Source organism: Triplophysa rosa, linkage group LG4, assembly GCF_024868665.1.
Source record: "Triplophysa rosa linkage group LG4, Trosa_1v2, whole genome shotgun sequence".
Classification (NCBI taxonomy): domain Eukaryota; kingdom Metazoa; phylum Chordata; class Actinopteri; order Cypriniformes; family Nemacheilidae; genus Triplophysa; species Triplophysa rosa.
The window spans coordinates 12618742-12639372 of NC_079893.1; the positions used below are offsets into that span (position 1 = coordinate 12618742).

Sequence of the window (20631 nt, forward strand, 5' to 3'; positions counted from 1 at the left end):
TTGTTTATATTAAAGAGACTTTTTCTATTATTAATTTGTTATAAAATTGCAGTTTAGTTTTGTTATTTGAAATAAAACATTATTTTATCATACAAAGAAACGTGAAGCATTTAAGAAATAATGCAAGGGAAGTTGTTCATTTCTAATTTGTTTCAACTCATTTTTTCAAAATAAATCGTGAGTAAATCGTGACTAAATCGCATCGTGAGATCAGAATCGTGACTCGCATCGCATCGTGAGCTGAGTGAATCGTTACATCCCTATATATTAGTAAGCTAATGTAGGGGATAGTGAATGGGTCTATTCTTTTTGCTGCTGTTTTTTCATCCTGGTATTGGACTTCATAGTGACACCTGTTGGCGTGGATGCAACAGTGTTATAATTGTTGCCAGATTGATGTTGGTTGTTTTAGTGTCATACTACTCAATAAAACTGACATTCTTGGATTCAATCCCAGTGCATTTTTACATGAATTGGATACATTTCTTTGTGTGGAATGTGGATGTCATGGTGCTTGATGTCTGGGTTGTCGTTGCCTTTGCAGGTGTTTGGCCATTTCATTAATTTTTTTATCCTCATTCAGGATGAACTTTTGGATCACACACAGGCTGATTTAGACAATCACTCTGGACTGGCTGTTTTTTGGGCTCTATTCTTTAGCTGTGTGTTATTGTATTTGTTAGTTTTGTTTGCTTGTTTTGTTTAGAGATACTTTTATGTTTTGTATTGAAAAAAAAAGGTGCTGAATAGTCATTGCATGGCATGACTGGTCATGTGATCTCCAATTGGGGGCACGCATGGGTGTGCGATCACATAGAATGAAGCTGATTTTGTATATCTTATGAGAACTGTCTATTTTTTGTTTATTATTATTCTTTTGTAAAAATGCTATACCTTTTGGCTACCATTATTTCTCACACAACGGTGAGAAAGGTTGTTGTGTCCCACTCCCTTATCATAAAAGGCAAACATCACACTGCTGTTCCTTTGTTTGTTTTAATGGGGCCACCATAGTTTTTATTTTATCTCAGTAAACACACAGTTCTATAAATTCTGAAAAGTATTGTTGTTGTTCATTGTTTTGTCAGTATTGTACTGAGATTCATTCACACTGTAAACAGAAGTTGAACACACAAACTTCAGTTTGTAAATATTTTAGAACGTTTGCACGACAGCATGCAAATATACCTAATTTGCATGGTTTCCATCATTATGTAGATGTTTGAGGTACCACTCGGGATGTTAATGTCTCCATAGTTACTGGACTGGTCCCGAGGTACCTCAAGGTCTGTAAAGAACCCACCAATTGAGACAGGTGGTTTGTTGTTATTCATGTGGATCAGGTCTGGGTGGGAAACAGACAGTGAAATTATACCATGAAATTGTGATAAGATTTGTAGTTAGCTACTGCACCCTTTGGTCATATTTGCTACAATAATATTGAAATGATTAGTAGAGTGTAACACAGTTTGATTGGAAAGGCTAGTGTAGAGTAGAAAGTGTGTGTTTATTTTTATATGTGGATTGTTTGATTTATCAGTCCACAAAGGAAAGGAAAGGGTCAGTATCGTGCTTTTTGCTTGAGGCTGTCAATAGAGCTTGTAGTTTTTTCTCCTCTGTGCTTGCGCTGTAAATTTTTCAACAGCCTCTGTTACTTTAATGGCCCTCGCGTCACCCGGTCGCCATGGGCACCAGGGATCAGTAGATTCCTCTCATGTGTCTTCAGAGCATGAAAAACATGCCTGCTTTGATTTGCTTAGGGGTCCTGTGTGTCTGTAAGAGGGTGGGCCAGGTGTTCCCATCATGTAAGGCATATGCTAAGACATCGAAAAGCACACATTTCTGACACAGTCCAAAATTAGCGCACATTAAAAGGCCTTTTTTTAAATAATTCATATTCAATAATTTATTTGAAGAATAAAAATATGAATTAAAAAATAACGCAATTAAACCTCACTTGATTCCTAAAGAATCTCACCATGATATGACATATGGCAGTGGGACAAATGGTGTGAAATGCGTTGGCTTAGTGCTAATGGATGGCACACAGAGAACAATTTTCAACAGTTTTTTTGAGAACAGTTATGATATTTCTGTGATAGGGTGGGACAGGCTTGCCTGTTATGTTTCCGTTTCACTCAACCTCTCCCTTCAGTATGAAACCCTCTGAGGACACTCCCTTTGGTTTGCAGGGCATGAAACCCAACCCATTCTCAAAGGAGAGTCATTCACAAAGGGACTCCAAACAAATATTCTGGCACTGGCCAGTGTCACATTACCTTTTGAAGTTATGGCCTTCAGTGTAAAAAAGTACATGGACCTCTTGTGAATCGTTAAACTTAAAAATGTCTTTTTTCTCTCCCGGTCCTGTAATTTTTGGTGTGGCTACAAACACATGAAACCTGTTTTGTCAGTCACGGTGTAGTAGCAGGACAGTTTAAAGGGTGATGTCACATTAGCATGTGTTAGTCAACCCCTGTGGCAGCTGAGCTACAGCTGCCAGAGGAGTAAAGGTAACACATGTTCCTCAAGATATAATGGTTTGTTGTTTTAAGTATATTTGAGGCATGACACAGCTAACAAATAAGAACTTTTACTGTGTTACTTGTAGGTATGGTACATTTAATGTGAATGAATGGCTCTTGGATTGGCACTAGTGTTGAATTAAAATGTATAACACTCTGTTTTCTGTCTTTACCATGAATATCTTTTTTATGTGGTTTGGAATTATTCAAGGACTTGGATGTAATTTTGAAGCATCAAATTAGCATAATTAACGTAATGACCCTAATTGGATAACTGCTGTTAATGTGAAGTAATCACAGATTACATCAGACCATTACTAAAATAAGACATATCTGCTCAGTCAGGAAAACCGTCTCCTATAATAATCCCTGCCGGTCCCAGTTTTGTCCCAGAAACTCATCTGAACTCCTTCATAAAGTAGAGCAAGATCAAGAATTCAGCATAGTTTGTTCCCTAGAGTGTTCCTTTGTCCCATCCGTACACTTTTTAATGAGTGTACTGTATGTGTTTTGGGGTCACTTTTTTACCCTAGTTAATTTCTGTTACCATGATGCATTTGGAGTCTGGATTTTTTGCATGTATACTAAAACTTGAAGATCTGAATGCAGCTTCCTTTATTGCAATAAGTAAAGTAGCATTAAAGGTCCAATGTGTAATATTTTGGAGAATCTATTCTCCATGTTGTTTCTACAGTAGCCCTAAACGGACAAACTGCTCTACTGAGCGTGTTTTGTAAATACGTTAGCTCCTTTGGCAAAGAAGCGAAAACGTGATGACATCTTAGTCCTGTGTCAGCTGCCGTAGTGCTATTCTCAACCTCACCACTAAATTTCATACACTGGACCTTCCAACTCATGGATTTTGAAAACGTGTGTCTCTGTATGTGATTGGGTACAGTCAACTGAATGAGTATAGAATGTCTCTATAGAAATCCAAATTGTCACTCAATCTGCTTATTATGCTCAGTAGAACAGTAGATGCACTTGTCTAATAGTCATGGAAAAACACTAATACATTATTAGAGAATTGGCGGCACACAGCTGCGGTATGTTGGTAATCTTCTTAGTGCTCTTTGTTTTTGGCTAATACATACGAGGTCTTTTTAGAGAATGTGGTTTCAGAATAGCTGAAGGTTTGGAATACACGTTTTCTTCAACCGCCCCTGCATTTCTGTATTGCCACCTCCTCTCCCCTCCTTCTCATTCCTGCTCCTGCAGTTCTATTTCAAATCTCTTTCTCTCTGCTCAGATCAATCAAAGTCATTGCTTTCCTCCTCTCGCCCCCTTATCACTCACGCGGCTCAAACCAGCACAGCTAAGCTGTTCCCCTGTTGTCATTTCTACAGAGCTCCCTTTGACTGGATCTAATTCTGCTTGTCTCAGAAGAGCTCCTGAACCTCCAGAAGATGCTGATGTTCTCTTCCTCACAAAATACTGTGTTCCCGGCAGCAGCTTTCAGAAGTGGTCTGGATGAGGTAGGTGGAAAATGCAGAGTGTTCATTTTCACCCTTTGGGTACCTTCGGAACAGTCTATCATGTTTTCCGTCAGTCCGTGCTTTCTGTGATGATTGGCTCTGACTTCAGGTGTGGGTGAGAGTTGGTGGGCACTGATTGGCTGGTAAGTGTTGTGTGAAGCGTTAAAGGTTTGCTGTTGCTTTGTGCACCTGTTAAAGGCACACACCCATTATGCAGATGCTGTACTGGAGATTGTACTGGATGTTTATGGAATAAATGTATATATGAATTCAAACTTTAATAGCTCATATTTAATAATAATAATATAAGGTAGTAATAGTCAATGGTTTATAATTCCATTTTCTTTATGTTCAGAAGTTATACATTAATATATACGTTTCATGGAAGGAAAATGTAAGGAGAATCATACTTTGTACTCGCACCTTCCTATGGCCAAGCTTAACTCTAGTGAACTATACTGTATATTTAATATTAGTAGAGATGATTGTATGTCTATATGCATTCTACAAACCAACAGAGCCCAGGGTTTTAAGACTGTTTACAGTTGTCAGGAAGATCAACTGTCCGTCGGCTCACTTTAGCTGATTCTGCATATTAAACAAGGGTAGAGAAAGTGTTTTAACATAAAAAATATGATACTCTTCAGCTTTAATGTAATTTACTTTCTTTCTGATTGCGTGTTCTGTGTGACCATCACATCTTCTGTTTCTTAGCATCCAAGTAAAGATGAGACTGGAGACCACATGGATTGAGATGAATACCATTGTTAATGCTTTTGCTCATCTATTAGAACACACAAACACATAGAAACCATATCATACTCCCAGCATGCATATTTTGTTTCTTTGTAACCATCCATAATCATTTGGCATTTGTTTAAAACAAATAGCTGTTAACTAAATGCTTGGGGCTATGGGTGTGTTTATTGATTTTATTAAAAATAGCTCAGCATAGGAAGCGCAAGCTTTGCAGTACTGCTATAGTAGTTATTCAGGAACACTAAAGTTAGATAAAGAGTAACACTGAAAATTACACACAAAAACTCACATCCACATGTTGGTAATTAGCATCTCAACGTCAACGTTTTATGACATCATGTGTGACCTTATTGCTAATCTTAACGTGGACTTCATAGGGCAGATGAAACTCACTTAGACCCTTTGAAAACCGAAAGCTTTTCATTTTTATGCAGACTGAACACAAAGATTCTGCCAAAATAGCCATTGAAGTGTTGATTCAGAAATAATAAAGTGAAACCTAACTGACTAAAAGAGGTCAGTGTTATCTGTGTTTGGTTTGTGCTGTGCTATAGAAAATCCAAGTTTAAAACACCATAGTGAAATAATAAGACAGAAGAAATAAGACATTTTAAAATGAAAACATTTAGGAAAAAATTGTAAAACTATTTGGTAGAATGGTAGAATTATCAGTGTGTTTTTGGCCAGCAGTTTTCTAACTACTCTCTTCTGTGTTCACATCTCTGCAGGTCTTCATTGTCTAATGGTGTCGTGTTATCCACATTCGGTAGAATTTGGCATCAGTTCCCCTCCTTAACCTAAACATGGTTTAGTCCTGCTGAGAGGGCACAACAATGGCATTTATGGTTGCCAATGGGAATCAAGGTGGCCAGACCTTGGTCCTGAGGGGTGTGGACCCTGAAACATGCATGATCGTCTTCAAAAACCACTGGGCACAGGTACTCCACACTTCTAATATCTTCTTTCCCCATGTATTACTGTTATTATTTTTTATTTGACACTTTTCACAAAGTGGAAGTAAAAGGGAGCCAATTGATCTTAAGAAACTAGTTTATTCACATTAGGGAATCAAACCAAATGTTAGGTAAACTGCATTTTTTTCTATTTAATAAATAACGTTTAGAATAAAAAATTTAGGTGAAATCAACAGAAAACCAACTGAAGGCTTCAGAAAATAGAAGGCATTGTTTAGCTGTTTAGAAGGCATCTGAAAGCCTCAATTATAATTGTAAATATGGGATTATCACTCAACCCTTTATCCTCTTCCTCATTACTTTGCATTTATGAATGCTACACTTTGCTTAGAGCAAGATGCCATTTGACTCTGAATGCACTTCCTCTTCCTGGAGCCTTCAGGTCATTCCTTTACTTTGTTATTAACCCAATAGTATAAAAAAACCTGATGGTAAGTTTTGTCGCAATGGTAAAAAAGTACACCAGGACAGAGAGCTCATTGTTTGCTTTGATCTGATTTATAGCAGCTCTACTTTTGAGCTACTTGAGCTACTTTGCGTGTAATAGGCAATATGCTTTCTGATACACTGTAATATATTCTATTGTGATTTACTAAAGCAACACTAAAATGTAAATAAAAATATTAAAAATGTTCTTATTTAAAGCATATCACAATTTCAGCAGGTGTCTCTGACTTCTCAAAAACTTCTAAAAAAAAGTTATGATTTTACATTTACATGTAAGTATTTGGTAGGCACTTTATTATGGAGCAAAAATTGTGCCTAAACTTAACAAACAAATCCAGCATTTTGCAAACAAACGTAACCTTTTATGCAAAAGAAATAAACTCTGAAACAAACAGAAAGCGTTTTACAAATACATAATGCAATTCGAGAGAAAAATGCAAAGGTGTACCATATAAATGTACTGTGTTTAAGTCTCACCTTTTTATGAGATTCTCTCAGCTTGATTTTCTCACAAATGTTACCGTGCAGATTTTCTCACAAATGCATGTGCAACTTCCTTTTACAAAACAGCAGGTGGTGCTATTGGGAATTTGACACTAGTTTCTATAGGAAGAAGCCATGAACATTACCTTTCGTGCCACCCTTGCCAGTGCCAGAAACTGAATTAATTTCATTCATTACGTTTCATTCAGCTAGTCTCATGAAATTTATTAAAACTGTTAATAATAATCAGTTGCTGTTCTTAACAATAAATAATGAATTATGCATTGGTTTTAATATGCAAATAACGTACAACAAACTGGATGCATTTGCAATGTTGTCACCCCTTCCACTCCATCTCATTCTCTCGCTCTTGTTTCCCAACTGTTTATGTTCACAAAACACACTACTTTTACAAGGATACTTTCTTATAAGGGAATTTTGACATCATTTTGTGTTTATATCAGGGCCGGCACTAGGCATGGGCAGGGGTGGGCTGAACCCACCTAAACGTCTGTCTTGCCCACCCAATGAGAATCAAAAAATAACACCAAAAATTGTTGTATTTTCTATTGGCTGAAAGCAACGTCACTCTTCACTTCACTGCTCTGGCTTTAGTTTGTAACAGAGAAGCATGCTACAGGTGGAAGCAAAATACTGTGCAAAGGAATTTTGGACACACTGCACATATGTAAAATTAAGCATGTAAATTCAATTGTGCAGTAAAATCAGATTCATTTATTCGTTGTTGCGGTCTTATTTTGTGCTGTTAACAAACAGCTATTATTTGCTTGCAATATATAGGCTAGATTTTATCCTATTGACTTTCAGTAATGACTGAAAGCTCCATCTTCCAAAGCTCCCGCTTCAGAAATAAATCTGTCTCTCTCCATCTCAAACACCCCAATTCACGCTGCAGGTGGTAGCGAAACAATGTGCAAAATAGTTTAGTTTAGGCGCGATGCGCGCTCACGATACCACATGAAAAACAGCAGACACGATGTAAAGTTCATTGTGCAGTGTAATCAGATTAATTCATTCAATTCATTAAAAGAAATTAAACAGAAATCAGTAATCGTTCAGTGATGGGGAATGTTCTTGGCCCACTTTCTTTTGTAAGCTTCTATTTATGTCCAGTTTACATAACCACTTTATTTAATGTGTAAAACATCAATGAAATTACTATATAATTTATACACAATTACTATATAAAAGGCAGTAATCAACAATAATTATTTTTTGTTTTAAACTCGCAGTCTTCTGTAATGAATGCCTGTTTGTTATATTTATAACATCATAAATCATTTAAGTCCTGCATGTATTGCAGTCATATACTGCAGTGTTTGTTGAATTCCAACAAAAGCAAACCTCAAGAGTGACAGAGCATGATAATAAACTAATTTTAAAAAATCTGGGTTATTTCATAAAACTTTTTTTTACTTTTTCTAACGTGTACAAACATTAGTTTTGTGTTGCTTAAAACTAAATATGAACTTGTTTTTTGCGGTGTTTCCGTTTTAAAAATACAGATCATCTTTTCTGTTGTTTTCACCTGGTTTCTCCAGTTCATTTTCTCCAAATACATAAAAAGAAATTATATGAAATTTGGGAGAAATGCTGTCAGAAGTTCACAGAAATAAACAAAATTGATAATTTTACCAAAACACGTTCTTATCAGAAAAAAAGGAAAATACTTTTGAAATGGACTCTTAATTTTGTCTGCAGCTATACTGTCTGTGTGATTGGGGTATATGCCCACCCAGGATATCTGCTAGTCCACCCAGGATATCTGCTAGTCCACCCTTCTGCACCTGGAAGGAACCGGGCCTGGTTTATATGTCAATTTTTTTGTAAGATTTTAGTATTTTGCGCTCTTTCTGAGATGCGACTCGGTTTTGTCACGGTTGTGGTGCAGAGAACCCAAGCGCAGGCAGGCAGTGAGGGGGTTAACAGATATATTTATTAAATGATAGACAAAACAGAAACAAAACACCCACAATGGGGAAAACGGAACTCAGAAATATATATATAAAACAAAAGACTTCCCACGAGGGGGCAAAATGAAAACAAGACAAATAACTAAACTCAAGGTACTCGACACAACGTCTTAAACTAAAACAAGGCAGGATAAAACTAAAGCAAAATCACAAGACTCACAGTTCTCACACGACACAGGAACATGGGCGACGGCATGAACACATACTTATACGTAATATACGAGCACAGGACAAAGAAACATGAGGGTAAATATAGGAACACAAACGAGGGATAACGACATGGGGCAGGTGTGGTACATTAAACACTTAGGGAAGGATATTGAGGAAACGAGATGGCGGGAACAGAGACGAGACACTGGAAAAACACATGAGAGGTAAAAACAAACATCTCATGGCCTTCCCACATAAAACCCAAGGACTCTGCCCCGATCCCACCACACGACTAGAATATCATAAACAAGACGGTGGGACCGTGACAGGTTTTTAGTACTTTTTCTGCATGAAAGTTGCATTGATACATATGTTTGACTTTTATCCATAGCAACTCATAGATAAAAAGTATTTAACATTATGTCTAAACACTATGGCATTAAAGTAGAGAGTTTTCTAGGCTATAAAAGATGAAAAAGCAAATAAATCGTTGTGGCAGTTGTTTCAGTCAGTCGTCTACATTGTTTGGTTGCCATTAGCCTATTTAGGTTTAAAATGAATGCTGCTATTTTTTTGGCTATTTCAAGCTAATTGGGCAATTTTTGCAATAGAATAAACCAGCACAAAAAAACTGTAATATAAATGTAAGTCAAACAATTGAGCTATCTGCTGTTTTGGGAGAAGTTGCATAACTGAGAAAATCTGCATGGTCACATTTGTGAGAAAATCTGCACGTTAACATTTGTGAGAAAATCAAAGGTGAGGTGAGACTTAAACACAGTATATTTACAGTATATGGTACACCTTTGCATTTTCTCTCGAATTGCATTATGTATTTGTAAAACGCTTTCTGTTTGTTTCAGAGTTTATTTCTTTTGCATAAAAGGTTACGTTTGTTTCCAAAACGCTGGATTTGTTTGTTAAGTTTAGGCACAATTTTCGCTCCATACTTTATCTAAAGTGACTTAAATGTGAGAAAACAAAGACAAAGTGATCCATCTCAGATAAGGCAATAATACAAGAAAAGCTGATATACAAAGCATTAACAATTAAAGAAATCTAGAAAAGAAATTAAGAAAGAAGCAAAGTAAAAGAATTTTTCATAAGGGCAGCAGCTTAAAGAGTAAATATTTTGTGATTTGGTTTATGGAGTGTCCAACAACAAGTTTACGTACATACACGGTGTAAAAACACTTTCATTTTCTAACAATAGGCAGTAGGGCTGTGCAAGTAATCGAAAATTAATCATAATCGTCAATTTCGGCCTTCAGCAATTACAAAAACAAAATAATCGAGGTAAAACAATTATTGTGCCGCATTCCATTTTGCAAGGATCCTCTCTTTTCTTGTGGTATAAATCCACAGTGCACCCTTTTCTTTTACAGCGGTTCAGCTGTGCTATTTCTTTACATTTATTTTTCAGTTGAATTCACAGTTTAAAAGCCAAGTTAAAAAAAGATATATATATATATATTTTAAAGTTAACGAGTAATTGTGTTAAATAATCGGGATCTCAATATTGGCCAAAATAATCGTGATTACGATTTTTGTCATAATCGAGCAGCCCTAATAGGCAGTTATTATGACCTCACTTCTTGACTGATTCTCAAATGATTCGTTCGGCGATTCATCTGTCTAATCCCCTCCTTTCTGTCAGCCTACTCTGATCTGATTGGTTAGATGCTCTAGTCTGCTGTGATTGGTCTACCGCGTGCAGTGTCGCAAATGGAACGAAGGCGGGCATTACACGGAGTGATGCAAATCTGACCCGACATTGAAATTAGAATGACAGACGACTCGTTCGCGTGATACAGAGTCATCTCCTTTTTTCTCAAGCCAAAAACTTTATTCGTTCACTTTCGGCTTTACAACTTGGCAGACTGCTTTCCATTTACAAACATCAACATTACACACAGATTGAAATGTAATTTTAAGGACATTGTAATAGTTACTCTTTAAGCAGTATTTCTGCTTCATGTCTCCTAGATTGACAATTCAGATCAAACTAAAACACTACAGCAGTTTGAATGACCTTTGATATTTTCCTCTTTATCAGGTGGTGAAAATTCTAGAGAAGCACGACCCTGTACGCAGTAATGTTGGCATCCTGGGTGGAGGTCATGGTCTTGGTGGGGGCGGAGGACTGGGTGGTCTCCGTTTCGGCAAGATCCCTGGCGATGAGGCCAGCGCTGTGCAGAACTACGTAGAGCACATGCTGTTTCTCCTCATGGAAGAGGAGTGTGGTCAGAGTGGAGCCATGGGTCCCATCCTGGAGTTTGTGGTGATGGAGAACGTGTTGGAGAGGCTTTTTGTCTGGAGCTTGAGGAGAGAATTCACAGACGAAATGAAATTAGAACAGTTGAAGATGTACGAGATGCTGATTGGACAAGCCAGGCAGCCGTTACTTCATCATAAACCCGTTCTTAAGCCCTTGATGATGCTTTTGTCGTCCTGCTCTGGTTCTCCGTCACGTCCAAGCTCTGGTGTCGTGGAAGCAGAACTGGTGTTGCTCCTGAACCAGCTGTGCTCTGTCCTCACTAAAGATCCGTCTGTCCTGGAGCTGTTTTTCCATACAAGCGAGGACCAGGGAGCTGCTAATTTCCTCATCTTCTCCCTGCTCATCCCATTCATACACAGGGAAGGGTCGGTCGGACAGCAGGCCAGAGATGCTCTTCTGCTTATCATGGCACTGTCTGCTGAGAACCACGTTGTGGCGAAACACATTGCAGAAAACACCTATTTCTGTCCGGTATGTATCTGTTAGAGTGTTTCTCTCATTTTTCCATTCCCTATTGTTATTTGCATTCTTATTCTAGAAAGCATTTGATTGGACAAAAAACTCTGTAGTGCAGGATGACTCATCAATATTTTTGTCAGTTTCATTTCAAAGATCTGCTTCATCAGGCCCTGTTGCAGTGACTAGCAGTGCAGTATATCTCTTTAGTCATTAGAGATAATTGCACAATTTTTGACAGTGTGCATGAGTAACATACTTATTAAAATGCATCATCTTTAATAGTGTCTGACTGCAGACAAGCGCCTCCACCCTCATATGCTCTCTCGTCCCTTACAGCCTCATATGGACTTATTTCACTTACAAAATACAATACATAAAAGCAGTCAGTTGTTGTTTGTGTTAAAATCAGATAGCAAAAATGATGCAAAAGTCGTGTCACATTATGTATCTAGTCTTGTGTTTGTGAAGGTCAATGTCTAATAAAAAAATGTTTTGGCTTGATGCAAGGCAAAATTTAAAGTAACTTGCAGACATAAACATCATGCATTTGACAGTACTCTATAGCTGAAGTAACTCATATTACTCTGTAGCTAAAATAACCTATATAAACAGGCATTAGAAATGTAAATGACAGTATAACAAAAAAGTCCATGAGCTGTTATTCTAGTTCATCTGTTTGTGCTAGTATGATATGCATAACATGGAGAATCACATGTAACCCCATTTTCTTTAGGTTTTGGCCACAGGTTTAAGTGGGCTCTACTCCTCTTTGCCTACTAAGTTGGATGTGCCCAGTGAAGACTGGCATTGTCTCCATCATGAAGACTGGCAGCAGCTGCCATCTCTTGTGCAGTTTCTTAACTCCCTCGAGTTCTGTAACGCTGTCATACAGGTGTGAGCTAGCGCCTGAATTGACTTCATGTCTTTACTCCAAAACACTTTACTTATGTGTAGTTTTAGTCTACTTCATAAACATTTTTATGGAAATCTTGCATTAGCAGGCAAAGTTTGAACTGTAAATAAAGATGATTTATTATCTTTATATTTGCCTGGAAGTTGTTATATTACTTTATTATTTTCTCTTTGTGTTTAGGTGGCTCATCCGTCTATCAGAGACCAGCTGGTGGGATACATTCATAATGGGTTCCTGGTACCTGTTTTAGCACCAGCATTACACAAAGTTAGTGATCTGCAAGTCTTTCTTTATTGGCCTCAGGGTCTTTGCCTAACCCTGGTGCAGAAAGCATCTCGCTGGCTTTCAATTAAAAACTTAATTTAATGTCTTTTAGATTTAGATCCCTATTTTAACACCTTCCCTAAACGTTAAGTGTAATGAAATCGGATCTCACTACAGTATGACTTTAAGCAACCTAATCTTTTGCAGTTAACACTTGAAGAGGTAATGACCACCACAGCATACCTGGACCTGTTCATACGAATTGTGTCGGAACCTGCCCTGCTACACACCTTCCTCAGTTTCATCCTCCTCCATCGCCATGACAATGTTCACATTTTGGACACGTTAGTTAGCCGCATCAATACTCCCTTTCAGGTACCCACAGTATTGCCCATATTTTAAAGATATATTCTCTGAAAAACAGGTGTAATATGTTATGCAATATTGCTTTTGATGCAAAATAAAGTTTATTTTCTTTTAAAGGGAAAATTCTGTCATCATTTACTCACCTTTGAGTTGTTCCAAATCTGTATAAATTTCTTTGTTCTGATGAACACAGAGAAAAATATTTGGAAGAATGCTTATAACCAAACAGATCTTGCCCCCTGTTGACTCCCATAGTAGGAAAATTTACATTTTAAATTCAATTAAATTACTTTTTTTGTTGTCAAAAAGACATTTTGAAGCATGTAGGACAGCAAGCAGTTCTGGGGCACTTTTGACTACCATTTTGACTACCATTGTATTTGAGGGGCAAAATCTGTCTGTTATAAGCATTCTTCCAAATATCTTTCTCTGTGTTCATCAGAACAAATAAATTAATACAGATTTGGAACAACTCGAAAGTGAGTAAATGATGACAGAATTTTCATTTTTGGGTGAAGTATCCCTTTAAGGATAAGATACAGTTTTGCATTATTGGCTTCTCTTTTGTTCCAGCTTGGCACCGTGTCGCTGGCTCTGTTCCGCACTCTCATTGGGCTGTATTGTGAGGATGTCATGCTTCAGTTGATTTTAAAGTAAGTAGACTCCCGTAGACTCTTCATGATTGTTTATTCATTCATTTGCAGTTCTGCAATCCTTGGTCACCGTGTTTAGCGTCCAAAACAGACAAAATCTGTCTATTGTGACATGTTAATCTCTTTCCACTTGAGTGTTGCTTTCTGAAGTGTCTTTCTTGTGGTGCAGTAAGCGGTGTCTCTTTTACTCCCACAGGTACTTGATCCCCTGCAATCATATGATGTTAAGTCAGCGCAGAGTCTTGAGGGAGAGAGACTGTTACTCTGTTTCAGCCGCCAAGTTCCTCGCCCTTACACCTTCCTGCTGTTCTCCTGAGATCATCCCTCCTCCACTCAGGCAGCTGGACTCCATCCTATGGTCAAAGGGCACTGATGGCTCCCAAACAACAACTAAGGGTAATATCATCTTAGAAGTTGGAGTAAAAGAGTGTACTGTGACTTTTCGGGATTCATTTGAATCTCATTGAGATTACAAACTGGAGTCCCAACTCTCTGTTCTCCAAATTCTCACAATTTGTGTCTCTAGTGAAACGAATGAATCTTTGCCACATTCAAATCCAGTATGCAACACACTTCACTAGTAACTGCATCTACTTAATTTCTTTATTCCTTTCCAGACTATGTAATCTGCTAATGTCTGTGCCTGTATTTAAAGTCCTTAGAAGCTGAAACAAATTCCAGAGCACAGCTTGCTGAATTTAGTCAAAAAGTGGCCGTGATGTTGTATAGTACCCTATGAACATTTAAAATCCTCATATATTTGGTTTATTTTCTTCTAGAATCAGAGCAGGTCCTCCCAGAGGATGATGATTGTGTCATTGGCTCTGAGATCTACCTGGATGTCAGTTACCTGCACTACTTAAGTGATGCTGAAAACAGCATCGGTAACTGCATGCGAGCGTGTCGCGTGTGGTCTGCACCTTACGACGGCGAGAACCCCCCTCCAGAAGAATACCAGCCCAGTACCCTGGAAGAGGCAGGTAGGACTCGTCCGCAGATAACCAGCAAGACAACACAGACCCAAAATCAGGTTCATCAGTCCGGTCCACCTGTCAGAGATCTTAATGCTGCTCCTGGATTATTGGAACTGGAGTGGGATGATAGTTATGATGCCTGTCCAACACAACCACATCCAGAAGAAGGGCAGGAAGCTGGGCCTATCCCGGACGAGCCCCCACAACACATCCAGGAAATGCGGCGAACCGCTATTATGCTTGTTAAGGGATCTTACATTGAAGAGGCTGAGTTTCAAAATGATGTTATGGTCTATGACCTGGTTGCTCAAAAGGATGTCCAAGACTCTAATAACAGTTATCATGCCTCATCCAAACCTGCTGAGTCAGAACAGTTGGAGTCAGGAGAACCAACATCTAATCAAAATCCAACAGAGTCCTCAATGAGCAATGGCCCGTCAATGGAGGACTGTAAAAAGAAAGAGGGGGAACCTGCACAATCGGACAGGTCAGCGATTCCAGAAGGGGAGGACCTCATGGCACAGTATGAGGACCTAATAAGATCTCTGGCTGCACAGTCTAGTAGTCCAGCAAACAGTGAACTCAAGAGTCCTACAGAAGTCATGGACGATGAGGTAGAGTTTAACAGCATCTTACCAGAAACACCAGAGTTAGAAAGGATGCCATCGTCTCCTTTTGGCACCAAACCCTGCAGTGGGAGCAGGGGTAATGCCGTTCCCTTTACAGGTCAGAAAACATTTTTGTTACTGTTTATTTAAATCCTCTGAGTCTTTTGTTTAAATAAATTATATTTGTGTAAATATAAGACATTTAATTAAAGAATGTCTGATATTTAAACATGTAAATGTTCTACACAATCTTCTACACGGTTTTAGTTTGTACATTGTGTTAATGTGTTAGCCCACAGTGATCTCTTTTTGCTCACATAAAAATAATTTAAACAAAAATCATTAACTGTGTAATAAGGGAATAATGCTTTGCGTCATGGTACCCTACCATAATCTGACTGCACCTCATCTCTTACTTGATACTTGGGTTTGTGTTGTTACGGATTGGTTACATTATTTTGTTATTTATTTGTGTATGTTTTTTCTCTCTCAGGACCGTTCGTGAGTGTGCTGCTGTCTCGTCTAGAAAACATGCTGAACAACACTCTCCATGTGAATCTGCTTCTGACTGGCATCCTGGCCCAGTTAGCTGCTTACCCTCAGCCCCTGCTGCGCTCCTTCCTCCTCAACACTAACATGGTGTTCCAGCCCAGCGTCCGATCACTCTACCAGGTACTGGAATATACACACAATATCAATGCTACAACACAAGGACAAAGTACAATGCAAAGGGTTTATTAAAGGTCCAGTTGAACGCGCAGTTTCAGCCAATCTCATATTAATCTTGAGTACCTATAGAGTAGTATTGCATACTTTGTATCTTGGAAGAGTCTTTAGTTTGATCACATTTATAAAAGATAGATACAGCTGTACGATTATTTCCGAAAACAGACAACCTCCTGGGGGTGTGTGCGGGGGGAGGAACTAAATCACGAGCACACAATACATCATCACATTATCCCTGCATAACTTTTGATTTACTATAAGTTTTCGTTGTTTACATTATGCACGTACGCGCCGAATACCAACAAAACACAGGCTTAGTTTCACTTACCGCGTGCGATTCATGTCCGGCATCTTTTAGGGCTGGGACCGTACCATCTATCAGTTTCAAACTATCTCCAAATCCAGCGTTATATCCTTTGTTTATATAACATCCATCACTGAAATGTCGTGAACAAACAAACACACCTCAACTTCTCTCACTATCGCAAGAGTAACGAGCTGCAGCTGCAGGCCCATAGCGCAGTGGTCGCTCGTCGGTAGATGCGTGGGCGGGCTGTTTCTTTCGCCTTGCCGTGGGTGTGCTTTTCCCGGAGAATTGCCCATTAAGGGACTAAGATAAGTTATTACGTAACGGTTTTTCATGTTTCGAAAAAAACTTTCTGAAACCAATACGAACATTGGGGGAGTGTATCGAGCACAGAAATACTACGTAATACGTCCAACTCGTTTCTTGACAAGTTGATCATGTCAAGCATGAGAAGCTAGCACGTTTAACATTGTAAAGAAGTTAGAATGCATGAAACCCTTTAAATATTTTGGCTCAGTTTGATTATTTTCAGTTGCTGATAAGCGTACCGTCAGCTCCATGTCCCTGATAGCACACATCTGGGAGACGTCTGTATGATGTCTGCATTTACGTCTGCAAGACGTATTTTTTTATTGTTTGCTATACTGTACGTCTCTGAGATGTCTGTGTCTGATGTCATATAGACATTAAGATGTCTGTAAAATGTTTAAGATTTATAATTTGTGTAAAACTGCCTTTTCTGAGATGTTTTCCAGATCTTTTTAAGCATATTTTACAGACATACCTGTGCTATCGGGGGGGTAATACATTCAAATAGATGCCACACAAAAACACAGAATTAGCCACACATCTGCAGATTTGTGTAGTGTCTAATCTGCACTTCTTTTGACCAAAATCTGCCTAAACCAAAAGAGTAAAACAGCAAAACAGAACAAGCTAATAAATACATTCTAACTCTCCTTGGTCCAGACAATGACATAACAGGTGGTTGTAACCTGGAGATCGCACTTTGGTACAAACATTTTTTCAATTTTCTCAGTCCGTCACATATTTACATGCTTACCTAAAAGATTCACGTTCCCAAACATTAATACCTCTGCCCAATTGAGTATTGCTGTGAATATACCAGAGCTTTAAAACAGAAAAAATGTTAATGCAGTTCAAGATTCCACAAAATCGTTCAACAATTTTTACTGTGCGATTATTGTGGACATAAAGAATTCACAATAGCTATATCAACTGTGATATCTATTAATCTTAAAATGATTATAGAAGTAAAACTATTCTTTAAATTAGTTTTTGTGTTTTCTCATTTGTGGCCAATGAATTACACTCAAAATACAAGGGGTAGAGAGAGTTTGTAACCATTGTCATTCTCTCACCGTCTCCAAACCTGTATAACTTTATTTCTTCTGCAGAACACAAAAGATGATATTTAGAAGAATGTTGGTAACCGAACAATGGCGGTACCCATTGACTTGCATTGGTTTTGTGTGCATACAATAGAAGTGAATGGGTACCGCTGTTGTTCGGTTACCAACATTTTTCAAAATACCTTCTTTGGTGTTCTGCAGAAAAAAGAAAGTCAGACAGGTTTGGAATGACAAGAGGGTGAGTAAATAATGACAAAATTTTTCTTTTGGGGTGAACTATCCCTTTAAGACAAGATGTTGAATGTGAACAGTACCACAACCTACGTGTTGAAATGTGAACTACTGTTTATACTAGCGCTGACTGAATTATTTACAATATATCATTTTTGTACTATTAAAACACTATTGCTAATCACAGTTATTCATATCACAATTATTCTCAGTAGCAGTAAATTGAGACACCTGCAATTTCACTGAAGTAACCACCAATAGTACTTTGTCATATTTTATCCGAAATTGGCATGCAGCCCTCATACACTGTGAATTGGCTCTGCTGATGCATAATTCAGTGAAGTGTTGTTTGTACACAACTAAATAAAGCAAATTAAACATCCAATTTCATAACAAAAACACCGTAATGATGAAATTCAAGCAGATATATTTACATGCCTGAAAAAAAGATGCTTTCTCATGCTGCTCTGTTGTGGTGCATTCATTAGCGTGTCTTTTAGAAGAACGTGCTTGATATTTGTTTAACGGACACGAAGAAGTGATTTGATTCAACATATCAAGAGTGTAGCATCTGATACTCATTCATTCACTTACTTTTCTCTCGGTTTATTTGTTTCTCCCTTCCTTCCTTCCTTCCTTCCTTCCTCTCTGTTATTATTTCTTAGGTACTGGCCTCTCTAAAGAACCAGATAGAGCAGTTGTCTGCAACCCGTAAAGATTTCCCAGAGCTCCTGACTGCTGCTCAGCACTGCCTGTTGGCCAGAGAGAGTTCACTGAGAGGTCAGAATATGTTCAAGTCAATCCACACATATGTATATGTTTTACTGGAGCACAACTTTCAGTCAGTTTTGAACAATAAGGATTTTTCCTCAATATGAGCCACAGTAGTGTGTCTGTTGCAATGTTTCTTTTATTCTTAAAGACTGTCACGTGTGTAAGCTGTAGCATGTTTTAAGGTCTTTCATTAAATAATATCTATTTTTTTAAAAATAGAAGTACAATGTATAGTAGTATAATAAACTAAAATGACAACAGAAAATGTTATACTGTACAGTATGTATGACTTGTCTGCACAATTTTCATCTAGACTCTCAAGGTCCAAAGATGGGAGATCGGATTCATGGTCCTGAAGCGGACAAAACCAAGAAGAATCCAGCTATCCAACCCAAAGTTATAGTTCCCTCAAACAGAACGGAGGTATACGCCACAGTCCTTTTCACAGAGTTCCTCAAGGAACTGGCAGCCATTGCACAAGAACATTCCATCCTGTCTCAACTTCCCATGGAGGAATAGCCTTTCCACCTTATTTTTTTTTCATGTTGATTATTATTTCCAAATAACGTTTGAGACAATTTCAGTCAATAAGTTGCCTCTAAATAAGTGTGGGAAAAGTTTTTTTTAAAAACGTTTTTGCAAGGCGATTCTTGCTTGCCATCACAATACTGTTTCAGGACTTTTCAATGCATCATCAAACTATTCCCTGCAACAACACATGGAACAGCAATAATCGCTCACCATATCAGCGTCCCCTGTCAGAAAGGAATCACTGGATTTGCCTTAATTCCATAATAGTGTATTCTATGGCAAAATGCTGGTCAACACTGACTGAGACCAAAGAATGATGGCTGTTGAGAGATAAAGACATCAGAACATATCATCTGATATCTTTGGACTGTTATGGAAGGATGACTGTGTGACTCTTTAGTACTGTTGATATCTTTTAGAGGATTTTTTCCCGAAAATGGCCTTATACTAATTGTGCCTATTCCTCATTGTTCTCTGTATGGTTTTTAACACATGGTTTGTAAATTATGTTCATTTTGCAAAGGTGACCAAATGGCTTGTTGTGTGTTGGATTTGATCTAAATTCTTGCACAGTTGTTTTGGTTTCTTGTAGAGCATCATTATGAGGTTTTACTGATACTGACTACCTTTAAGGTTTTCATATCGTCTATGGAGCACGTTAACGTGTTTGAAAATAGCAACACTTGTTTGTCAGGATAAAGGGGTTTTATTTATTGGCGTAGTATTAAATAATTATTTTTTCACAAAAAATATTTCGAAACATTTCCTCTTTATTTTCTTCTGTTGTGTTTTAGTTTGTTTGATTGCATTGTTTTAAAAACAGGAAAGAGTGGATTTGTGTTTTTACAGAAGCAGGTAAGAAAGCAATTGCTATGCAGTACCGTTTTTTTTTCTTTGCTTACACAAGTTTAAACATTGTTATATTTCTAATGTTTATGATGCAGAATGTTAACAGTGAATCACAAAATGTGGCCTGGTATATAAAAAGTTGCGTATATTTTTTACTATTTTTGCAGTCTCTAGGTAACTTTATACCAAAACGATTTTATTTTTATTTTGAAGTGTTTTAATGCACATGCACAACAACATTAAATCCACATAACAACAACTTGCAATTATGTTCATTTTTGGAGCCCAGTTGACAATCAATGGAGAGAATTTTTTTATCATGAAGATGCAGATAGCCCCTCCCACCTCATCCACAATTGTTTTGTATTTCATGCTTATTATATTAATAAATATGATGAGGGCACAGTGTAGAATGTTCATCCAAAAATAAAATTATATGCATTATGTATAATTTTGTTCATAATGTGGGGGTGATTTTTTTTGTAGTAGGAAACAAGACATTCTACATTGAAATACAG

At 37.8% G+C, this 20631-nt stretch overlaps 1 protein-coding gene across 2 annotated transcripts in view; it reads left to right on the top strand.

Moving 5' to 3' along the window:
* fhip1aa (FHF complex subunit HOOK interacting protein 1Aa) overlaps window positions 1-20564 on the top strand; it is a 25714-nt gene extending 5150 nt beyond the window's left edge. Inside the window, exons 2-13 of one of the 2 annotated variants that reach the window (XM_057332806.1) lie at window positions 3872-4000; window positions 5488-5697; window positions 10864-11556; window positions 12278-12436; window positions 12638-12724; window positions 12929-13096; window positions 13661-13740; window positions 13937-14136; window positions 14520-15440; window positions 15816-15994; window positions 18625-18739; window positions 19047-20564. In XM_057332806.1, the coding sequence (XP_057188789.1) occupies window positions 5593-5697; window positions 10864-11556; window positions 12278-12436; window positions 12638-12724; window positions 12929-13096; window positions 13661-13740; window positions 13937-14136; window positions 14520-15440; window positions 15816-15994; window positions 18625-18739; window positions 19047-19252 (2913 nt within the window). In that variant the 5' untranslated portion in view covers window positions 3872-4000; window positions 5488-5592 and the 3' untranslated portion in view covers window positions 19253-20564. The remainder of the gene's footprint in view (window positions 1-3871; window positions 4001-5487; window positions 5698-10863; window positions 11557-12277; window positions 12437-12637; window positions 12725-12928; window positions 13097-13660; window positions 13741-13936; window positions 14137-14519; window positions 15441-15815; window positions 15995-18624; window positions 18740-19046) is intronic. The other variant, XM_057332808.1, reaches the window with a different exon arrangement.
* Window positions 20565-20631: the final 67 nt, after the last annotated feature.